Genomic DNA, 18,625 nt, shown 5'->3' with positions numbered 1-18,625 from the left:
TTTGGACGTCCCAATTGTCTGGGTCTCCCAATTAGGAGCGACAAAGAAGAAGGGAATTTCTTTGTCGCTCTATTGGGAGACCCAGACAATTGGGTGTATAGCTACTGCCTCCGGAGGCCACACAAAGTATTACACTTAAAAGTGTAAGGCCCCTCCCCTTCTGCCTATACACCCCCCGTGGGATCACGGGCTCATCAGTTTTCATGCTTTGTGCGAAGGAGGCTGACATTCCACGCATAGCTCCACTGTTTAGTCAGCAGCAGCTGCTGACTATGTCGGATGGAAGAAAAGAGGGCCCATACTAGGGCCACCAGCATGCTCCCTTCTCACCCCACTTTTGTCGGCGGTGTTTGTTAAGGTTGAGGTACCCATTGCGGGTACGGAGGCTGGAGCCCACATGCTGCTTTCCTTCCCCATCCCCTTAGGGCTCTGGGTGAAGTGGGATCTTATCGGTCTCCAGGCACAGGAGACCGTGCTCCATCCACAGCCCCTGGGACGCTGCTGGACATGGAGCTGAGTATCTTCAGGGACATGGCCCTGCTACGATTAAGGTACTCTGTGTCCCCATAAAGGGGTCCGCGCACAGACACACGGCAGCACTGCTGGGTGTGTTAGTGCGCCAGGGACGGCGGCGCTGCCCGCACTGGTGCCATCGCACACTACAGCGTAGCTGGGTGTGTTAGACTATTGGGGGACTGCCGCGCTAACCGCCGCTGCCATTTTTATCAGGCGCGGCTGGGACTTGTGGTGCGCCGGGGACTTCCGCGCCGACCAGGGCTTATATGCCGGCCCGCGCTTCTCACTCGAGTCCCCGGCTTTTGCGGCCTAGTCTCACTTCGTTACCGCCCACAGGCCTGCCAGTCAGGGTAAGGGCGTGACGCTGCACAGCACGGCAGCGCTGAGAGCTGGAGCATGCTTTGCATACTCCACCCCTCTCACTGTACACAGTGTGAAACCGGATTCCCGCACTTTCTGGGGCACGCCCACGGCCTCCTCCTCTACACAGGACGCCGGCAGCCATTCATGTCAGTTTTTTCTGTGGCTGAGAAAAGAGACAAGTTTGGGAAGACCCTGGCAGGGATTCTGGTGGTCACACAACCGCTGTGAGCGGGCGGTAAGCAGCACCTGTGGTGCTGACCCCACTAGTGCCGAAATGCACATATAGATATATGCTTGTACGCTATACATTGCACTGTTCGGCCGCACTTTTGTATTTTGGCTATATACCCTCCTTGATTGTTCGGGGGAGTTAACAGCATATCGTCTGTGAAAAACAAGGGTGCAGAAGCACAGGTTTTCTATGCAGCCTGTACAGCATGTACGGCTATACTGCCGGCAGGTTCCACGGACCCCAATTGTATGCAATACACGGCCCTTGGGGAACTTACTCAGCCGGAGTCTCTGCTAATGGTCCAGGTGATGGGGACGGAGTTTGCAGTATTTACTTCAGACTTCTGAGACTATGGCTATGATACTAGAAGCCTTGCAGTCTGGCTATGATACTAGAAGCCTTGCAGTCCAGACCGGTCTCTCAGACCATGGGCACTGTTGTTTCATTGCCCCTGGTCCCCCCCCCAGTTGGTACAACAAGGTGCTCCTGGAGTGTCTCAGGGATCCCGGGGTGAGGGGTCTGACTCGGACCGCAGTCCCAGACCCCCTAAGCGACCTCGCTGGGAGCATCCCTCGACATCACCGCATCATTCAGGGTCTCAGCATGGGGACTCTCTCTATGATGAGGCGGAGGTATCTGATCAGGATTCTGATCCTGAGAACGTTCTCTACCTGGATACACCTGATTGTGATACCGTAATGAACGATCTTACGGCGTCCATCAATCAAATGTTGGTTATTTCTCCCTCAGCTCCTACGCCTGAGGAGTCAGCTTCTCAGCAGGAGAAGTTCCATTTCAGGTTCCCCAAGCGTACATTGAGTACGTTTCTGGATCACTCTGACTTCAGGGAGGCAGTCCAGAACAACCAGGCTTGTCCAGATATCGTTTTTTTCCAAACGCCTTAAGGATACACGTTATCTCTTCCCTTTTGGTCAAGGGCTGGGTTCAGTGTTCCAATGTGGACCGCCTATCTCCAGCGGCTAAATCCTTAGTTGCAGTGGAAGATATGGCTTCACTCAAAGATGCCACTGACAGACAGATGGAGCTCTGGTTCAGATCCATCTATGAAGCTATTGCCGCGTCTTTTGCTCCGGCCTTCGCAGCCGTCTTGGCGCTCCAAGCGGTCTCAGCGGCTCAAGCGCAAATTGAGGCAGTCACACGTATGTCTCCGTCGCAGGCTGCGTCTTTGACATCTCAAACGTCAGCGTTTGCGTCATACGCAATCAATGCTGTCCTGGACTCGGCGAGCCGGAAGGCGGTTGCGTCCGACAATTCAGTGGTAATACGCAGAGCCTTGTGGTTGCGAGAAGGGAAGGCAGATTCTGCTTCCAAAAAGTGCCTAACCAGTTTGCCAATCTCTGGTTACCGCTTGTTTGGTGAGCGACTGGATGAAATCATCAAACAATCAAAAGGAAAAGGATACATCCTTTCCTCAGGCTAAACCGATCATACCCCAACAGAGGAGGGGACAGTCGAGGTTTCGGTCCTTGCGGGGCGCGGGCAGGTCCAATTCTCCTCGTCCAAAAGGCCTCAGAAGGATCAGAGGAATGCCGATTCACGGCCTAAATCACGGTTACAGGAGAGAGTTCTCCTCTCGTCCTCCGACTCGATTCTTCAGAACATCTCCGCCTCCCAAGAGAGCCGAGGCTCTCAGGCAGGCGGTGTGCACGCTGAAGGCAGATGGAGTGGTGGTCCCGGTTCCTTGTCAGCAACAGGGTCACGGTTTTTACTCCAACTTGTTTGTGGTCCCAAAAAATGGCGGGTCTTTCCGTCAGGGCAACAGACACGTCAAACCAGGCGGTTCCGGATGAATCCCTCCGCTCCGTCATCGTCTCAAGGTCCCAAGGAGATTCCTTCCATCGATCGATATCAAGGAGGCTTATCTCCACGTGCCGATCGCTCCAGAGCATCAGCGCTTCCTGCAGTTTAACATAGGAGACGAACACCTTCAGTTCGTGGCACTGCCTTTAGGCCTGGCGACAGTCCCGCGGGTTTTCTCCAAGGTCATGGCAACAGTAGTAGCGGTCCTCCACTCTCAGGGACACTCGGTGATTCCTTACCTGGACGTTCTGCTTGTCAAGGCACCCTCTCAAGGGGCATGCCAACACAGCCTCAACGCTACTCTACAGATTCTCCACTTCGGGTGGATCATCAATTTTCCAAAGTCAAATCTGACACCGGCACAATCGCTGACATATCTGGGCATGGAATTTCATACCCTATCGGCGATGGTGATACTTCCGCTGGACAAACAGCGGTCACTGCAGCAGGGTTGCACAATGTGACATCCTTAGCAAATGGGACAGGAAGTCGGCGTTTCTCGACAGAAACGTCTCCCTCCCTCAGGCAGCCAAAGATTCTCTTCGGTGATGGCTTCTTCCCACTTCATTGTCGAAGGGGAAATCCTTCCTACCTCCATCCTGGGCGGTGGTCACGACGGACGCGAGTCTGTCAGGGTGGGGAGCAGTTTTTTCTCCACCACAGTGCTCAGGGTACGTGGACTCAGCAAGAGTCCTCCCTTCAGATCAATGTTCTGGAGGTCAGGGCAGTGTGTCTGGCCCTAAAAGCTTCCAGCAGTGGCTGGAAGGCAAGCAGATCCGAATTCAGCCGGACAACTCTACAGCGGTGGCTTACATCAATCACCAAGGAGGAACACGCAGTCGGCAAGCCTTCCTGGAAGTCCGGCGGATTTTAATGTAGGTGGAAGCCACGGCCTCCACCATATCCGCAGTCCACACCCCGGGTGTAGAAAACTGGGAAGCAGACTTCTCAGTCGCCAGGGCATGGACGCAGGGGAATGGTCCCTTCACCCGGATGTGTTTCAGGAGATCTGTTACCGCTGGGGGATGCCGGACGTCGACCTAATGGCGTCTCAGCACATCAACAAGGTCCCGGCATTCATGGTACGGTCTCACGATCACAGAGCTCTGGCGGCAGACGCCTTCGTTCAGGATTGGTCGCAGTTTTCAACTCCCTTATGCGTTCCCAACTCTGGCACTGTTGCCCAGAGTGTTACGCAAGATCAGGTCCGACTGCCGCCGCGCCATCCTCGTCGCTCCAGAATGGCCAACGAGGTCGTGGTACCCGGATCTGTGGCATCTCACGGTAGGCCAACCGTGGGCACTATCAGACCGACCAGACTTGCTGTCTCAAGGTTCGTTTTTTTTTTTTTTCCATCTGATTTCTGCGACCCTCAACCTGATGGTGTGGCCATTGAGTCCTGGATCCTAGCATCTGCAGGGTTATCTCAAGAAGTCATCATCACTATGAGACAGGCCAGAAAACACACATCTGCCAAGATCTACCACAGAACGTGGAAGATATTCTTATCTTGGTGCTCTGCTCAGGGAGTTTCTCCCTGGCCAATTGCCTTGCCTACTTTCTTTCCTTCCTGCAATCCGGTTTTGAAAAAGGTTGTCGCTCGGCTCCCTTAAGAGACAAATCTCAGCGCTCTCTGTATTTTCTTCAGAAGCGCCTAGCAAGACTTCCTCAGGTACGCACGTTCCTGCAGGGGGTTTGCCGCTTAGTCCTTCCTTATAAACGGCTGTTAGAACCCTGTGATTCGAACAGGGTGCTGATGGTTCTTCAGAAACCACCATTTGAGCCTATGAGGGATTTTTCTCTCTCACGCCTTTCGCAGAAAGTGGTTTTCCTAGGACCAGTCACTTCACTTCGGAGAGTGTCTGTCGGGGCAGCATTGTCGTGCAAAGTCCCCTTCCCGGTGTCTCACCAGGTCAAGGGGTTCTGCGTCCGGTTCCGGAATCTCTCCCTAAGGTGGTATCCCCCCCTTTTCATCTCAATCAGGGTATCCTCGTACCCTCTGTTTCTCTTCATCCAGTTCACCAATGTGAAAAGGATTTGCACTTGATTAGATCTGGTGAGAGCACTCAGACTCTACATCGATCGTACGGCGTCCCTGCGCTGCTCGGAAGCACTCTTTGTCCTTGTCGCTAGCCAGCGTAAAGGGTCGCAGGCTTCCAAATCAAGACTGGCTCGGTGGTTCAAGGAACCAATTCTCGAGCTTATCGTTCTGCTGGGCTTGCGGTTCCCTCAGGGCTGAAGGTCCATTCTACCAGAGCGGTGGTTGCGTCCTGGGCTTGAGGCACCAGGCTACGGCTCAGCTTGTGTGTCAGGCGGCTACCTGGTCCAGCCTCCACACTTTCACGAAACACTGTCAGGTGCATACCTATGCTTCGGCGGATGCCAGCATAGGCAGACGAGTCCTTCAGGCGGCGGTTGCCCACCTGTAGACAGGGGCCGTTTTTACGGCTCTATTACGAGGTAGTATTTTACCCACCCAGGGATTGCTTTTGGACATCCCAATTGTCTGGGTCTCCCAATAGAGCGACAAAGAAGAAGGGAATTTTGTTTACTTACCGTAAATTCCTTTTCTTCTAGCTCTAATTGGGAGACCCAGCACCCGCCCCTGTTTTTTTGTATACACATGTTGTTCATGTTGAATGGTTTCATTTCTCCGATATTCCTTCGGATTGAATTTGCTTAAACCAGTTTATTGGCTTTCCTCCTTCTTGCTTTTGCACTAAAACTGATGAGCCCGTGATCCCACGGGGGGTGTATAGGCAGAAGGGGAGGGGCCTTACACTTTTAAGTGTAATACTTTGAGTGGCCTCCGGAGGCAGTAGCTATACACCCAATTGTCTGGGTCTCCCAATTAGAGCTAGAAGAAAAGGAATTTACGGTAAGTAAACAAAATTCCCTTCTTTGTTTACTTACCGTAAATTCCTTTTCTTCTAGCTCCAATTGGGAGACCCAGCACCCGCCCTGTTTTCTTAGGGATTTTTGTTTTTTCGGGTACACATGTTGTTCATGTTGAATGGTTTCAGTTCTCCGATGTTTCTTCGGATTGAATTTGTTTTTAAACCAGTTATTGGCTTTCCTCCTTCTTGCTTTTGCACTAAAACTGAGGAGCCCGTGATCCCACGGGGGGTGTATAGGCAGAAGGGGAGGGGCTTTACACTTTTAAGTGTAATACTTTGTGTGGCCTCCGGAGGCAGTAGCTATACACCCAATTGTCTGGGTCTCCCAATTGGAGCTAGAAGAAAAGGAATTTACGGTAAGTAAACAAAATTCCCTTCTTTTTAACTGGTTTCAGGTCTGATTTTCATATTGCCCACACCTGTAATTTGCCACAGGGGAGTTTGAACGAGCAACACATGCTTCAAACATGTGTATAACAAAACATGTAAAAGCAATAATTTTCTGGGAGAAATACTTCATTTTATGGAACAATTGCAAAGGTACCAACAGCTTCGGCCATGAGTGTGTGTATATGTATATGTATATATATATGTATATATATATATAATATGTGTGTGTATATGTGTGTGTGTGTGTGTGTGTGTGTGTGTGTGTGTGTATATATATATATATATATATATATATATAATTGTGTGTGTGTGTGTATGTGTGTGTGTATGTATGTATGTGTGTGTGTGTCCGGGATTGGCATCTTCACTGTCGTAGCTGCAGCCACAAAATTTTGCACACTCACACGTCTGGACCCCGAGAGCGTCATAGGCTATGTTGTGAGGCGAAATTTTAACCCCGCACGTTCCCATTTACCAATCAATTTTGCCCCTATCTACATAATGGGGAAATAGTGAAACGAAAAGTGTATCCGCACCGTCGCGTTTACAATCACGAAATTTTACACAGACACCTCATGTGACCCAGGGAACGTCATAGACTATGTTTTATATAATATATATATATATATATAATATATATATGTGTGTGTATATGTGTGTGTGTATATATATGTATATATATATATATATATATATATATATATATATATATATATATATATATATATATATGAAAAAAAAAAAATTCATATATATATTATATGTATATGTGTAGGTATGTATATGTATATGTATATATATATATATATATATATATATATATTTAATTTCTTTGTCGCTCCATTGGGAGACCCAGACAATTGGGTGTATAGCTATGCCTCCGGAGGCCACACAAAGTATTACACTAAAAGTGTAAAGCCCCTCCCCTTCTGCCTATACACCCCCCGTGCTCCCACGGGCTCCTCAGTTTTCATGCTTTGTGCGAAGGAGGCAGACATCCACGCATAGCTCCACAGCTTAGTCAGCAGCAGCTGCTGACTATGTCGGATGGAAGAAAAGAGGGCCCATAACAGGGCCCCCAGCATGCTCCCTTCTCACCCCACTCTTGTCGGCGGTGTTGTTAAGGTTGAGGTACCCATTGCGGGTACGGAGGCTGGAGCCCACATGCTGTTTTCCTTCCCCATCCCCTTAGGGCTCTGGGTGAAGTGGGATCCTAATCGGTCTCCAGGCACTGAGGCCGTGCTCCATCCACAGCTCCTGGGGACTCTGCTGGATAAGGAGCCGAGTATCGTCAGGGAGAAGGCCCTGCTACTTTGAGGTACTCTGTGTCCCCGTAGGGACAGCGCACAGAAACACTCCAGCATTGCTGGGTGTGTTAGTGCGCCGGGGACCGCAGCGCTGACCGCGCTTGTGCCATCACACACTGCAGCGTGGCTGGGTGTGTTAGTGTTACTGGGGACTACCGCGCGCTGCCATTTCACACTGCAGCGCGACTGGGAATGTTAGTACGCCGGGGACTACCGCGCCGACCGCGCTCATACGCCGGCCGCGCTTATAACTTTAGTCCCCGGCTTTTGCGGCCTAGTCTCACTTTTTTCCCGCCCCCAGGCCTGCCAGTCAGGGGAAGGGCGGGACGCTGTACAGGACGTCAGCACTGGGGCTGGAACATGCTTGGCATACTCCACCCCCCTCACTGTGCACAGTGGGGCACCAGATTCCCGCACTTTCTAGGGCACGCCCACGGCCCCCTCCTCTCCTCAGGACGCCGGCAGCCATTCCTGTCAGCTCTTCTGACGCTGGAGAGGGGAGACAAGCTCAGGGAGACCCAGGCAGGGATTCTGGTGACCACACAACCGCTTTGAGCGGGCGGTAAGCAGCACCTGAGGTGCTGGCCCCACTAGTGCAGAAGTGTACTTATAGATTATATGATTATAGGCTATACTTTACACTGTATGGTGCACGGTTGATTTTTGGCTATATACCCTCCTGGATTGCTCAGAGGAGACAACAGCATGTCGTCCACAAGAAGCAAGGGTGCCAAAGCACAGGCTTACTATGCTGCCTGCGCCGCATGTACGGCTATACTGCCGGCAGGTTCCACTGACCCTCATTGTGTGCAATGCTCGGCCCCTGTGGCACTTACTCAGCCGGAGCCTCTGCTAAGGGTGGCCCAGGAGGAACCACCTGCTAACACTGTCCAGGTGACAGGGACAGAGTTTGCAGTTTTTACTGAAAGACTTTCTGAGACTATGGCTAAGATATTAGAAGCTTTGCAGTCCAGACCAGTACCTCAGGCCATGGGCACTGTGGAATCATTGCTCCCTGGTCCCCCTCATTCGGAACAACAATGTTCTTCCGGGGTGTCTCATAGATCCCAGGGTGAGGTCTCTGACACGGACCGCAGCCCCAGACCGCCTAAGCGAGCTCGCTGGGAATTTCCCTCGACATCATCACATTGTTCAGGGTCTCAGCGGGAGGACTCTCTGTATGATGAAGCGGAGGTAGCTGATCAGGATTCTGATCCTGAGGCCGCTCTCAACCTTGATACTCCTGATGGGGACGCCATAGTGAATGATCTTATCGCGTCCATCAATCAAATGTTGGATATTTCTCCCTCAGCTCCTCCAGTAGAGGAGTCAGCTTCTCAGCAGGAGAAATTCCGTTTCAGGTTTCCCAAGCGTACAACGAGTATGTTTCTGGACCACTCTGACTTCAGAGAGTCAGTCCAGAAACACCGAGCTTGTCCAGATAAGCGTTTTTCCAAGCGCCTTAAGGATACACGTTATCCCTTCCCCCCTGACGTGGTCAAGGGCTGGACTCAGTGTCCCAAGGTGGATCCTCCAATCTCCAGACTGGCGGCTAGATCCATAGTTGCAGTTGAAGATGGGGCTTCACTCAAGGATGCCACTGACAGACAGATGGAGCTCTGGTTGAAATCCATCTATGAAGCTATCGGCGCGTCTTTTGCTCCAGCATTCGCAGCCGTATGGGCACTCCAAGCTATCTCTGCGGGTCAAGCGCAAATTGACGCACTCACACGTACGTCTGCGCCGCAGGTGGCGTCCATAACCTCTCAAACGTCGGCATTTGCGTCCTACGCTATTAATGCTGTCCTGGACTCTGCGAGCCGTACGGCGGTAGCATCCGCCAATTCGGTGGCAATACGCAGGGCCTTGTGGCTACGGGAATGGAAGGCAGATTCTGCTTCCAAAAGTGCTTAACCAGTTTGCCATTTTCTGGCGACCGTTTGTTTGGTGAGAGATTGGATGAAATCATCAAACAATCCAAGGGAAAGGAAACATCCTTACCCCAGGCCAAACCAAACACATCCCAACAGAGGAGGGGACAGTCGAGGTTTCGGTCCTTTCGGGGTGCGGGCAGGTCCCAATTCTCCTCGTCCAAAAGGCCCCAGAAGGATCAGAGGAACTCCGATTCATGGCGGTCTAAGTCACGCCCTAAAAAGACCGCCGGAGGTGCCGCTACCAAGGCGGCTTCCTCATGACTTACGGCCTCCTCACACCGCATCCTCGGTCGGTGGCAGGCTCTCCCGCTTTTGCGACACCTGGCTGCCACAGGTAAAAGACCGTTGGGTGAGAGACATTTTGTCTCACGGTTACAGGATAGAGTTCAGCTCTCGTCCTCCGACTCGATTCTTCAAAACATCTCCGCCTCCCGAGCGAGCCGATGCTCTGCTGCAGGCGGTGGGCACTCTGAAGGCAGAAGGAGTGGTGGTCCCGGTTCCTCATCAGCAACAGGGTCACGGTTTTTACGCCAACCTGTTTGTGGTTCCAAAGAAGGACGGATCTTTCCGTCCTGTTCTGGACCTAAAACTGCTCAACAAACACGTAAAGACCAGGCGGTTCCGGATGGAATCCCTCCGCTCCGTCATCGCCTCAATGTCCCAAGGAGATTTCCTTGCATCGATCGATATCAAAGATGCTTATCTCCACGTACCGATTGCTCCAGAGCATCAGCGCTTCCTGCGCTTCGCCATGGGAGACGAACACCTTCAGTTCGCGGCACTGCCGTTCGGCCTGGCGACAGCCCCAAGGGTTTTCACCAAGGTCATGGCTACAGTAGTTGCGGTCCTCCACTCTCAGGGTCACTCGGTGATACCTTACTTAGACGATCTGCTGGTCAAGGCACCCTCTCAAGAGGCATGCCAACACAGCCTCAACGTTACTCTGGAGACTCTCCAGAGTTTCGGGTGGATCATCAATTTTCCAAAGTCAAATCTGACACCGGTCCAATCGCTGACATATCTTGGCATGGAGTTTCATACTCTCTCAGCGATAGTGAAGCTTCCGCTGAACAAACAGCGGTCACTGCAGACAGGGTTGCAATCTCGCCTTCAAGGTCAGTCACACCCCTTGAGGCGCCTCATGCACTTCCTGGGGAAGATGGTGGCAGCAATGGAGGCAGTCCCTTTCGCGCAGTTTCACCTGCGTCCTCTTCAATGGGACATCCTACGCAAATGGGACAGGAAGCCGATGTCCCTAGACAGGAACGTCTCCCTCTCTCAGGCGACCAAAGCTTCCCTTCGGTGGTGGCTTCTTCCCACTTCATTATCGAAGGGGAAATCCTTCCTACCCCCATCCTGGGCGGTGGTCACGACGGACGCGAGTCTGTCAGGGTGGGGAGCAGTCTTCCTCCACCACAGAGCTCAGGGTACGTGGACTCAGCAAGAGTCCTCACTTCAGATCAATGTTCTGGAGATCAGGGCAGTGTATCTTGCCCTAAAAGCGTTCCAGCAGTGGCTGGAAGGCAAGCAGATCCGAATTCAGTCGGACAACTCCACAGCGGTGGCTTACATCAACCACCAAGGTGGAACACGCAGTCGGCAAGCCTTCCAGGAAGTCCGGCGGATTTTGATGTGGGTGGAAGCCACGGCCTCCACCATCTCCGCAGTTCACATCCCGGGCGTGGAAAACTGGGAAGCAGACTTTCTCAGTCGCCAGGGCATGGACGCAGGGGAATGGTCCCTTCACCCGGATGTGTTTCAGGAGATCTGTTGCCGCTGGGGGATGCCGGACGTCGACCTAATGGCGTCCCGGCACAACAACAAGGTCACGGCATTCATGGCACGATCTCACGATCACAGAGCTCTGGCGGCAGACGCCTTAGTTCAGGATTGGTCGCAGTTTCAACTCCCTTACGTGTTTCCTCCTCTGGCACTGTTGCCCAGAGTGTTACGCAAGATCAGGGCCGACTGCCGCCGCGCCATCCTCGTCGCTCCAGACTGGCCGAGGAGGTCGTGGTACCCGGATCTGTGGCATCTCACGGTCGGCCAACCGTGGGCACTACCAGACCGACCAGACTTGCTGTCTCAAGGGCCGTTTTTCCATCTGAATTCTGCGGCCCTCAACCTGACTGTGTGGCCATTGAGTCCTGGATCTTAGCGTCTTCAGGATTATCTCAAGAGGTCATTGCCACCATGAGACAGGCTAGGAAACCAACGTCCGCCAAGATCTACCACAGGACGTGGAAAATATTCCTGTCGTGGTGCTCTGCTCAGGGTTTTTCTCCCTGGCCATTTGCCTTGCCCACTTTTCTGTCCTTTCTTCAATCCGGATTGGAAAAGGGTTTGTCGCTCGGCTCCCTTAAGGGACAAGTCTCTGCGCTCTTTGTGTTTTTTCAGAAGCGCCTGGCCAGACTTCCACAGGTACGCACATTCCTGCAAGGGGTTTGTCACATCGTCCCTCCTTACAAGCGTCCGTTAGAACCCTGGGATCTGAACAGGGTGCTGATGGTTCTTCAGAAACCACCGTTCGAGCCAATGAGGGATATTTCTCTCGCACGCCTTTCGCAGAAAGTGGTTTTCCTAGTAGCAGTCACTTCACTTCGGAGAGTGTCTGAGCTAGCATCGTTGTCTTGCAAAGCTCCTTTCCTGGTGTTTCACCAGGACAAGGTGGTTCTGCGTCCGGTTCCGGAATTCCTCCCTAAGGTGGTATCCCCCTTTCATCTCAATCAGGATATCTCCTTACCTTCTTTTTGCCCTCATCCAGTTCACCAGTGTGAAAAGGATTTGCACTTGTTAGATCTGGTGAGAGCACTCAGAGTCTACATTTCTCGTACGGCGCCCCTGCGCCGCTCGGATGCACTCTTTGTCCTTGTCGCTGGCCAGCGTAAAGGGACACAAGCTTCCAAATCAACCCTGGCTCGGTGGATCAAGGAACCAATTCTCGAAGCTTATCGTTCCTCGGGGCTTCCGGTTCCCTCAGGGCTGAAGGCCCATTCTACCAGGGCCGTGGGAGCGTCCTGGGCCTTGCGACACCAGGCTACGGCTCAGCAGGTGTGTCAGGCAGCTACCTGGTCGAGCCTGCACACTTTCACGAAACACTATCAGGTGCATACCTATGCTTCGGCAGATGCCAGCCTAGGTAGGCAAGTCCTTCAGGCGGCGGTTGCCCACCTGTAGGACGGAGCCGTTACGGCTCTATTATGAGGTATTATTTACCCACCCAGGGACTGCTTTTGGACGTCCCAATTGTCTGGGTCTCCCAATGGAGCGACAAAGAAGAAGGGAATTTTGTTTACTTACCGTAAATTCCTTTTCTTCTAGCTCCAATTGGGAGACCCAGCACCCGCCCCTGTTTTTTGGTGTACACATGTTGTTCATGTTGAATGGTTTCAGTTCTCCGATATTCCTTCGGATTGAATTTACTTTAAACCAGTTTATAATTTTTTCCTCCTTCTTGCTTTTGCACCAAAACTGAGGAGCCCGTGGGAGCACGGGGGGTGTATAGGCAGAAGGGGAGGGGCTTTACACTTTTAGTGTAATACTTTGTGTGGCCTCCGGAGGCATAGCTATACACCCAATTGTCTGGGTCTCCCAATTGGCCAATTGGAGCTAGAAGAAAAGGAATTTACGGTAAGTAAACAAAATTCCCTTCTTTATATATATATATATATATATATATATATATATATATATATATATATATATATATATATATATATATATGAAAAAAAATTCATATATATATGTATATGTATATAATATATATATATATGTATATATATATATATATATAAAAAAGAAATAAAAAAATATAAAAAAAAATATATTTGTTATTTCTTTATATAAAAAAATAAATATATATATTTTTTTATATATATTATATTTATTTTTTTATTATTCATTATTTTTTATTATTATTTATTTATTTTATATATATATATATATATATATATATATATATATATATACTCTGCACCACCATACTTGTCAGCTTGATGTTGACTGGCCCAATTCACTTATCCATAGCATGGTCACTGGACTATGTATGGACTATGGCGCTGGAGGGGTCTCTGAAGTTTCTCCAGAAGTGACCGCTGCCCAATATCACAGTAATGTTCCCTGCGTTATCATATTTACATTGCATGCTCTGTTTTGCAGGGGTGCGGTGGTTACCCTGGAATGTGTTGAAAAACTAATCAAAAAGGATATGACGGATCCGATCAGCGGGGACAAGCTGACCGAGAGGGACATCATCGTGCTGCAGAGGGTATGGAGACATATTCTGCCCCCCTTAATTGTCACAGATCGGCTTCTCTTTGTCATCGTTCTGTGTGCTGCTGCCCGGTCACATGGTTGCCGGCGCGTCCCACCATCGTGTAATAGAGGATTTGTGTTGCTTTTTTCTTACAGGGAGGGACGGGATTCTCCGGGTCTGGAGTTCAGCTGGAAGCTAAAGAAGCTCGGCCGGTCATGCAGGCGTGATACCGCGTCATCAGCCCAAATCCCTCCGTGTGTTCTCCTGTCCTCCTAGCTCATCATACACATTACTTATGTTCTACTGGACAATCCGATCCGGGGTCTGTGTGCACAATACATGGGGCTTTACAATGTAACACTCACACACGTGGTGGAGAAAAATCCACAGCATAAATGGACTGGCAGAGGTTATGTGACTTTTCCTCTTTGCAACGCAGACCATGCGTAGTGCCCACTCATTACTAGTTACGAGTACAGAGCACCCGAGCATGGTAGTGCCCACTCGTTACTAGTACTGAGCACCCGAGCATGGTAGTGCCCACTCATTACTAGTTACGAGTACAGAGCACCCGAGCATGGTAGTGCCCACTCGTTACTAGTACTGAGCACCCGAGCATGGTAGTGCCCACTCATTACTAGTTACGAGTACAGAGCACCCGAGCATGGTAGTGCCCACTCGTTACTAGTACTGAGCACCCGAGCATGGTAGTGCCCACTCATTACTAGTTACGAGTACAGAGCACCCGAGCATGGTAGTGCCCACTCGTTACTAGTACTGAGCACCCGAGCATGGTAGTACCCACTCATTACTAGTTCCTAGTACTGAGCACCCGAGCATGATAGTGCCCGCTCATCACTAGTTACTAGTACTGAGCAGCCGAGCATGGTAGTGCCCGCTCATCACTAGTTACGAGTACTGAGCACCCGAGCATGGTAGTGCCCACTCATTACTAGTTACTAGTACTGAGCACCCGAGCATGGTAGTGCCCACTCATCACTAGTTACGAGTACAGAGCACCTGAGCATGGTAGTGCCCACTCATCACTAGTTACGAGTACAGAGCACCTGAGCATGGTAGTGCCCCCTCATCACTAGTTACGAGTACTGAGCACCTGAGCATGGTAGTGCTCGCTCATCACTAGTTACGAGTACTGAGCACCCGAGCATGGTAGTGCCCACTTATCACTAGTTACGAGTACTGACCACCCGAGCATGGTAGTGCCGCTTATCACTAGTTACCAGTACAGAGCACCCGAGCATGGTAGTGCCCGCTTATCACTAGTTACGAGTACAGAGCACCCGAGCATGGTAGTGCCCGCTCATCACTAGTTACGAGTACAGAGCACCCGAGCATGGTAGTGCCCACTCATCACTAGTTACGAGTACTGAGCACCCGAGCATGGTAGTGCCCACTCATCACTAGTTACGAGTACAGAGCACCCAAGCATGGTAGTGCTCGCTCATCACTAGTTACCAGTACTGAGCACCCGAGCATGGTAGTGCCCGCTCATTACTAGTTACGAGTACAGAGCACCCAAGCATGGTAGTGCTCACTCATTACTAGTTACGAGTACAGAGCACCTGAGCATGGTAGTGCCCACTCATTACTAGTTACGAGTACAGAGCACCTGAGCATGGTAGTGCCCACTCATTACTAGTTACGAGTACAGAGCACCCGAGCATGGTAGTGCCCACTCATCACTAGTTACGAGTACAGAGCACCCGAGCATGGTAGTGCCCACTCATCACTAGTTACGAGTACAGAGCACCCGAGCATGGTAGTGCCCGCTCATCACTAGTTACGAGTACCGAGCACGGGGGTCCATTACTGCAAGACCACAGAAATTAGGACTTTTTCTTTCAGTTGATGTGTCATGCTATTTTTCTGTATGGGTATGTACAATGTTATTATTCAGAATTATATAATTTATCATGTTTGCTCCTTCGCTGTGCTGGCTGACTGTATAGAGATGTGGTGCTGTAAATGAGTTTTTAGCTTTGTATTCAAACAGAAGACACCAAGCTAAATAGTGTCACCTCCATATTCATAAACTCACCACGCCGTTCCGTTAAGTTTTATAGACGTTGTAAAAGTTTTCATTTTACAGTGTTCAGCCTTATTCCCCGGTTGCAGTTGGTTTACTGCCCCTCACCAGGTCCGGCTTTGAGTCACTTTCCAGTGGCTGCAGCCAATCACTGAGCTCAGCAGCTTATGCCACTGCCTTCACTGATAGATTGAGATACCAGGAGCAGTAGCAGAGACTAAACTCTGGACCTGGGGAAGGGGAGTAAAGCTCAGTTTTAAAAAAATAAAAGTTGCTGCGGGGCAAAGGGGTTTTCCGAAACCAAAGAAAATTCCTTAAAATGTTGTCCAGTTGACTTTTTTATTTTTTGTGTGTTCCTAATAAAACCTATTGATGTAAGCTGTGTGTATGGAGGGGGCTGGCTGTCGGCTCCCTGTATCTCAGCCAGCCCCTTTTCTTTTTTCATGGCCGTTGCATAGATAGGCAAAGTAGCTGGCTCACCAACAAGAGGTCAAGAACCACAGTAGAAAACACTTTCCTTTATTGAGCACAAACTGTGGAAATGAAGCTACTGGACGGACATTGATAGCTGGAGATCAGGACAACTTTTGATATTTTTTTTTTTTTTTAAAAATGGTACTAAGACCGGGACTTGCATGTTTTTTGTTTTGAAGAAGCGCCCAGGCTTATTTTTAGAGGATTTTTTCCCCATTGATTCTTAAGAAACAAAAAAAACAAAAACATCTCAGACCTCCACCATGTGTGACTGTAGGTCCTGTGTTCTTTTCTTCTTGGTCCAAAAGATGCACTAGGGCTTATTTTTAGGGGCTTTTTTTTCCCCCATTGATTCTTAAGAAACAAAAAAAATAAGTTTTGTAGTTGAGCACTTTGGTTACATCAAGGTCACATGACTGTGATGTCGCCAAAAGGTCCTTAAGTAGTCAACCTCAGGATAGAAATTGTAGGGGCCCCTTGAACAATGAGGCCCCTGTGAAATTACCTAGTTGGCCTTCCCTTCCCCCTAATATGAGCCTGTCTCCTGTTCAGGTCCTTTAGACTCCTTCCATTAGAGACCTCATGATCACATGACTGATGTCACCAAAGGTCCTTAACCTCAAAATACAATTGGTAGGGGGTGCCTTGGAGAATGAGGGCTCATGATCTTCCCCAGTTTGCTTTGCTTTACCCCCTAATGCGAGCCTGTCTTCTGTTCCGGTCCTGTAGACTCTTGCAGTTAAGAGACCTTTGGTCACATACCTGTGACATCACCAAAGGTCCACAAGCAGTCTTATCATCGGACTAAAAAATTATGCTAGTGCTTATTTTCAGGTTAGAAATTTTTTTTTTTGTTTATCCACATGAAACTTGAGTTATCACAATGTACTAAATTTCTTGATTAACGTTCAATAAAGACAATAGAAAACATTTGCCTCTCCTCTTCCTACGTCCTCCGAGGAAATCCTTCTCGTGTAGATGTGTGATGCATTTATTGATCAGGAGTCGCCTAAAATGATGTTTTGGTGTCCATTAGTTTACTTTTAACTAAAGAGTGCCATATTTTTCAGATGATTATATGAGACCTTATGGTACATAATAATTTATAATATAGCGTTTGCCGTGACGGGGCAGGGGGGCTCAAATCATTGATCAATCATTTGCAAAAAATCTCATTGAATTGTTACAGTAGGAATGAATTTGTGAATTTTACACTTTTTATTTCTTCATTGTTGCATGCCATTCATAAGCAGTGCTGGCTCCCCTCCTTTTTTTATATTTTTCAGATGAGACGCATTTCTCCTTCCAAAAATTTGGAAGGGAAAGTGAGGGGGGGAGGGGGGGTCGCGTCTTAAAATCTGAATAGCTTACCGGGAGGTGGTGGAGAGGGGTTGCAGGAGGAAGGGTCTGCAGCAGCTGGGCTAGGGGCGGTGAGGAGATCAAATAATGGCGCGTGCGCAGATGGAGCACTCGGCTCAAGATCTCACCTGCGCACGTGCAACCTCCAGCCCATACAGTTAGGTCCAGAAATATTTGGACAGTGACACAAGTTTTGTTATTTTAGCTGTTTACAAAAACATGTTCAGAAATACAATTATATATATAATATGGACTGAAAGTGCACACTCCCAGCTGCAATATGAGAGTTTTCACATCCAAATCGGAGAAAGGGTTTAGGAATCATAGCTCTGTAATGCATAGCCTCCTCTTTTTCAAGGGACCAAAAGTAATTGGACAAGGGACTCTAAGGGCTGCAATTAACTCTGAAGGCGTCTCCCTCGTTAACCTGTAATCAATGAAGTAGTTAAAAGGTCTGGGGTTGATTACAGGTGTGTGGTTTTGCATTTGGAAGCTGTTGCTGTGACCAGACAACATGCGGTCTAAGGAATTCTCAATTGAGGTGAAGCAGAACATCCTGAGGCTGAAAAAAAAAGAAAAAATCCATCAGAGAGATAGCAGACATGCTTGGAGTAGCAAAATCAACAGTCGGGTACATTCTGAGAAAAAAGGAATTGACTGGTGAGCTTGGGAACTCAAAAAGGCCTGGGCGTCCACGGATGACAACAGTGGTGGATGATCGCCGCATACTTTCTTTGGTGAAGAAGAACCCGTTCACAACATCAACTGTCCAAGTCCAGAACACTCTCAGTGAAGTAGGTGTATCTGTCTCTAAGTCAACAGTAAAGAGAAGACTCCATGAAAGTAAATACAAAGGGTTCACATCTAGATGCAAACCATTCATCAATTCCAAAAATAGACAGGCCAGAGTTAAATTTGCTGAAAAACACCTCATGAAGCCAGCTCAGGTCTGGAAAAGTATTCTATGGACAGAAGAGACAAAGATCAACCTGTACCAGAATGATGGGAAGAAAAAAGTTTGGAGAAGAAA

At 49.5% G+C, this 18,625-nt stretch overlaps 1 protein-coding gene across 1 annotated transcript in view; it reads left to right on the top strand.

Annotated features, from left to right (window-relative positions):
* NOSIP (nitric oxide synthase interacting protein) overlaps nucleotides 1–17,166 on the top strand; it is a 102,238-nt gene extending 85,072 nt beyond the window's left edge. Inside the window, exons 8-9 of the mRNA XM_075329295.1 lie at nucleotides 13,619–13,727; nucleotides 13,871–17,166. Of these exons, the coding sequence (XP_075185410.1) occupies nucleotides 13,619–13,727; nucleotides 13,871–13,942 (181 nt within the window). The 3' untranslated portion in view covers nucleotides 13,943–17,166. The remainder of the gene's footprint in view (nucleotides 1–13,618; nucleotides 13,728–13,870) is intronic.
* The last annotated feature ends 1,459 nt before the right edge of the window (nucleotides 17,167–18,625 follow it).

This window comes from Anomaloglossus baeobatrachus, chromosome 11, assembly GCF_048569485.1.
Source record: "Anomaloglossus baeobatrachus isolate aAnoBae1 chromosome 11, aAnoBae1.hap1, whole genome shotgun sequence".
NCBI lineage: Eukaryota > Metazoa > Chordata > Amphibia > Anura > Aromobatidae > Anomaloglossus > Anomaloglossus baeobatrachus.
Note: the sequence above shows the minus strand (reverse complement) of the source record. Positions and strands in the feature narration are given on the sequence as shown.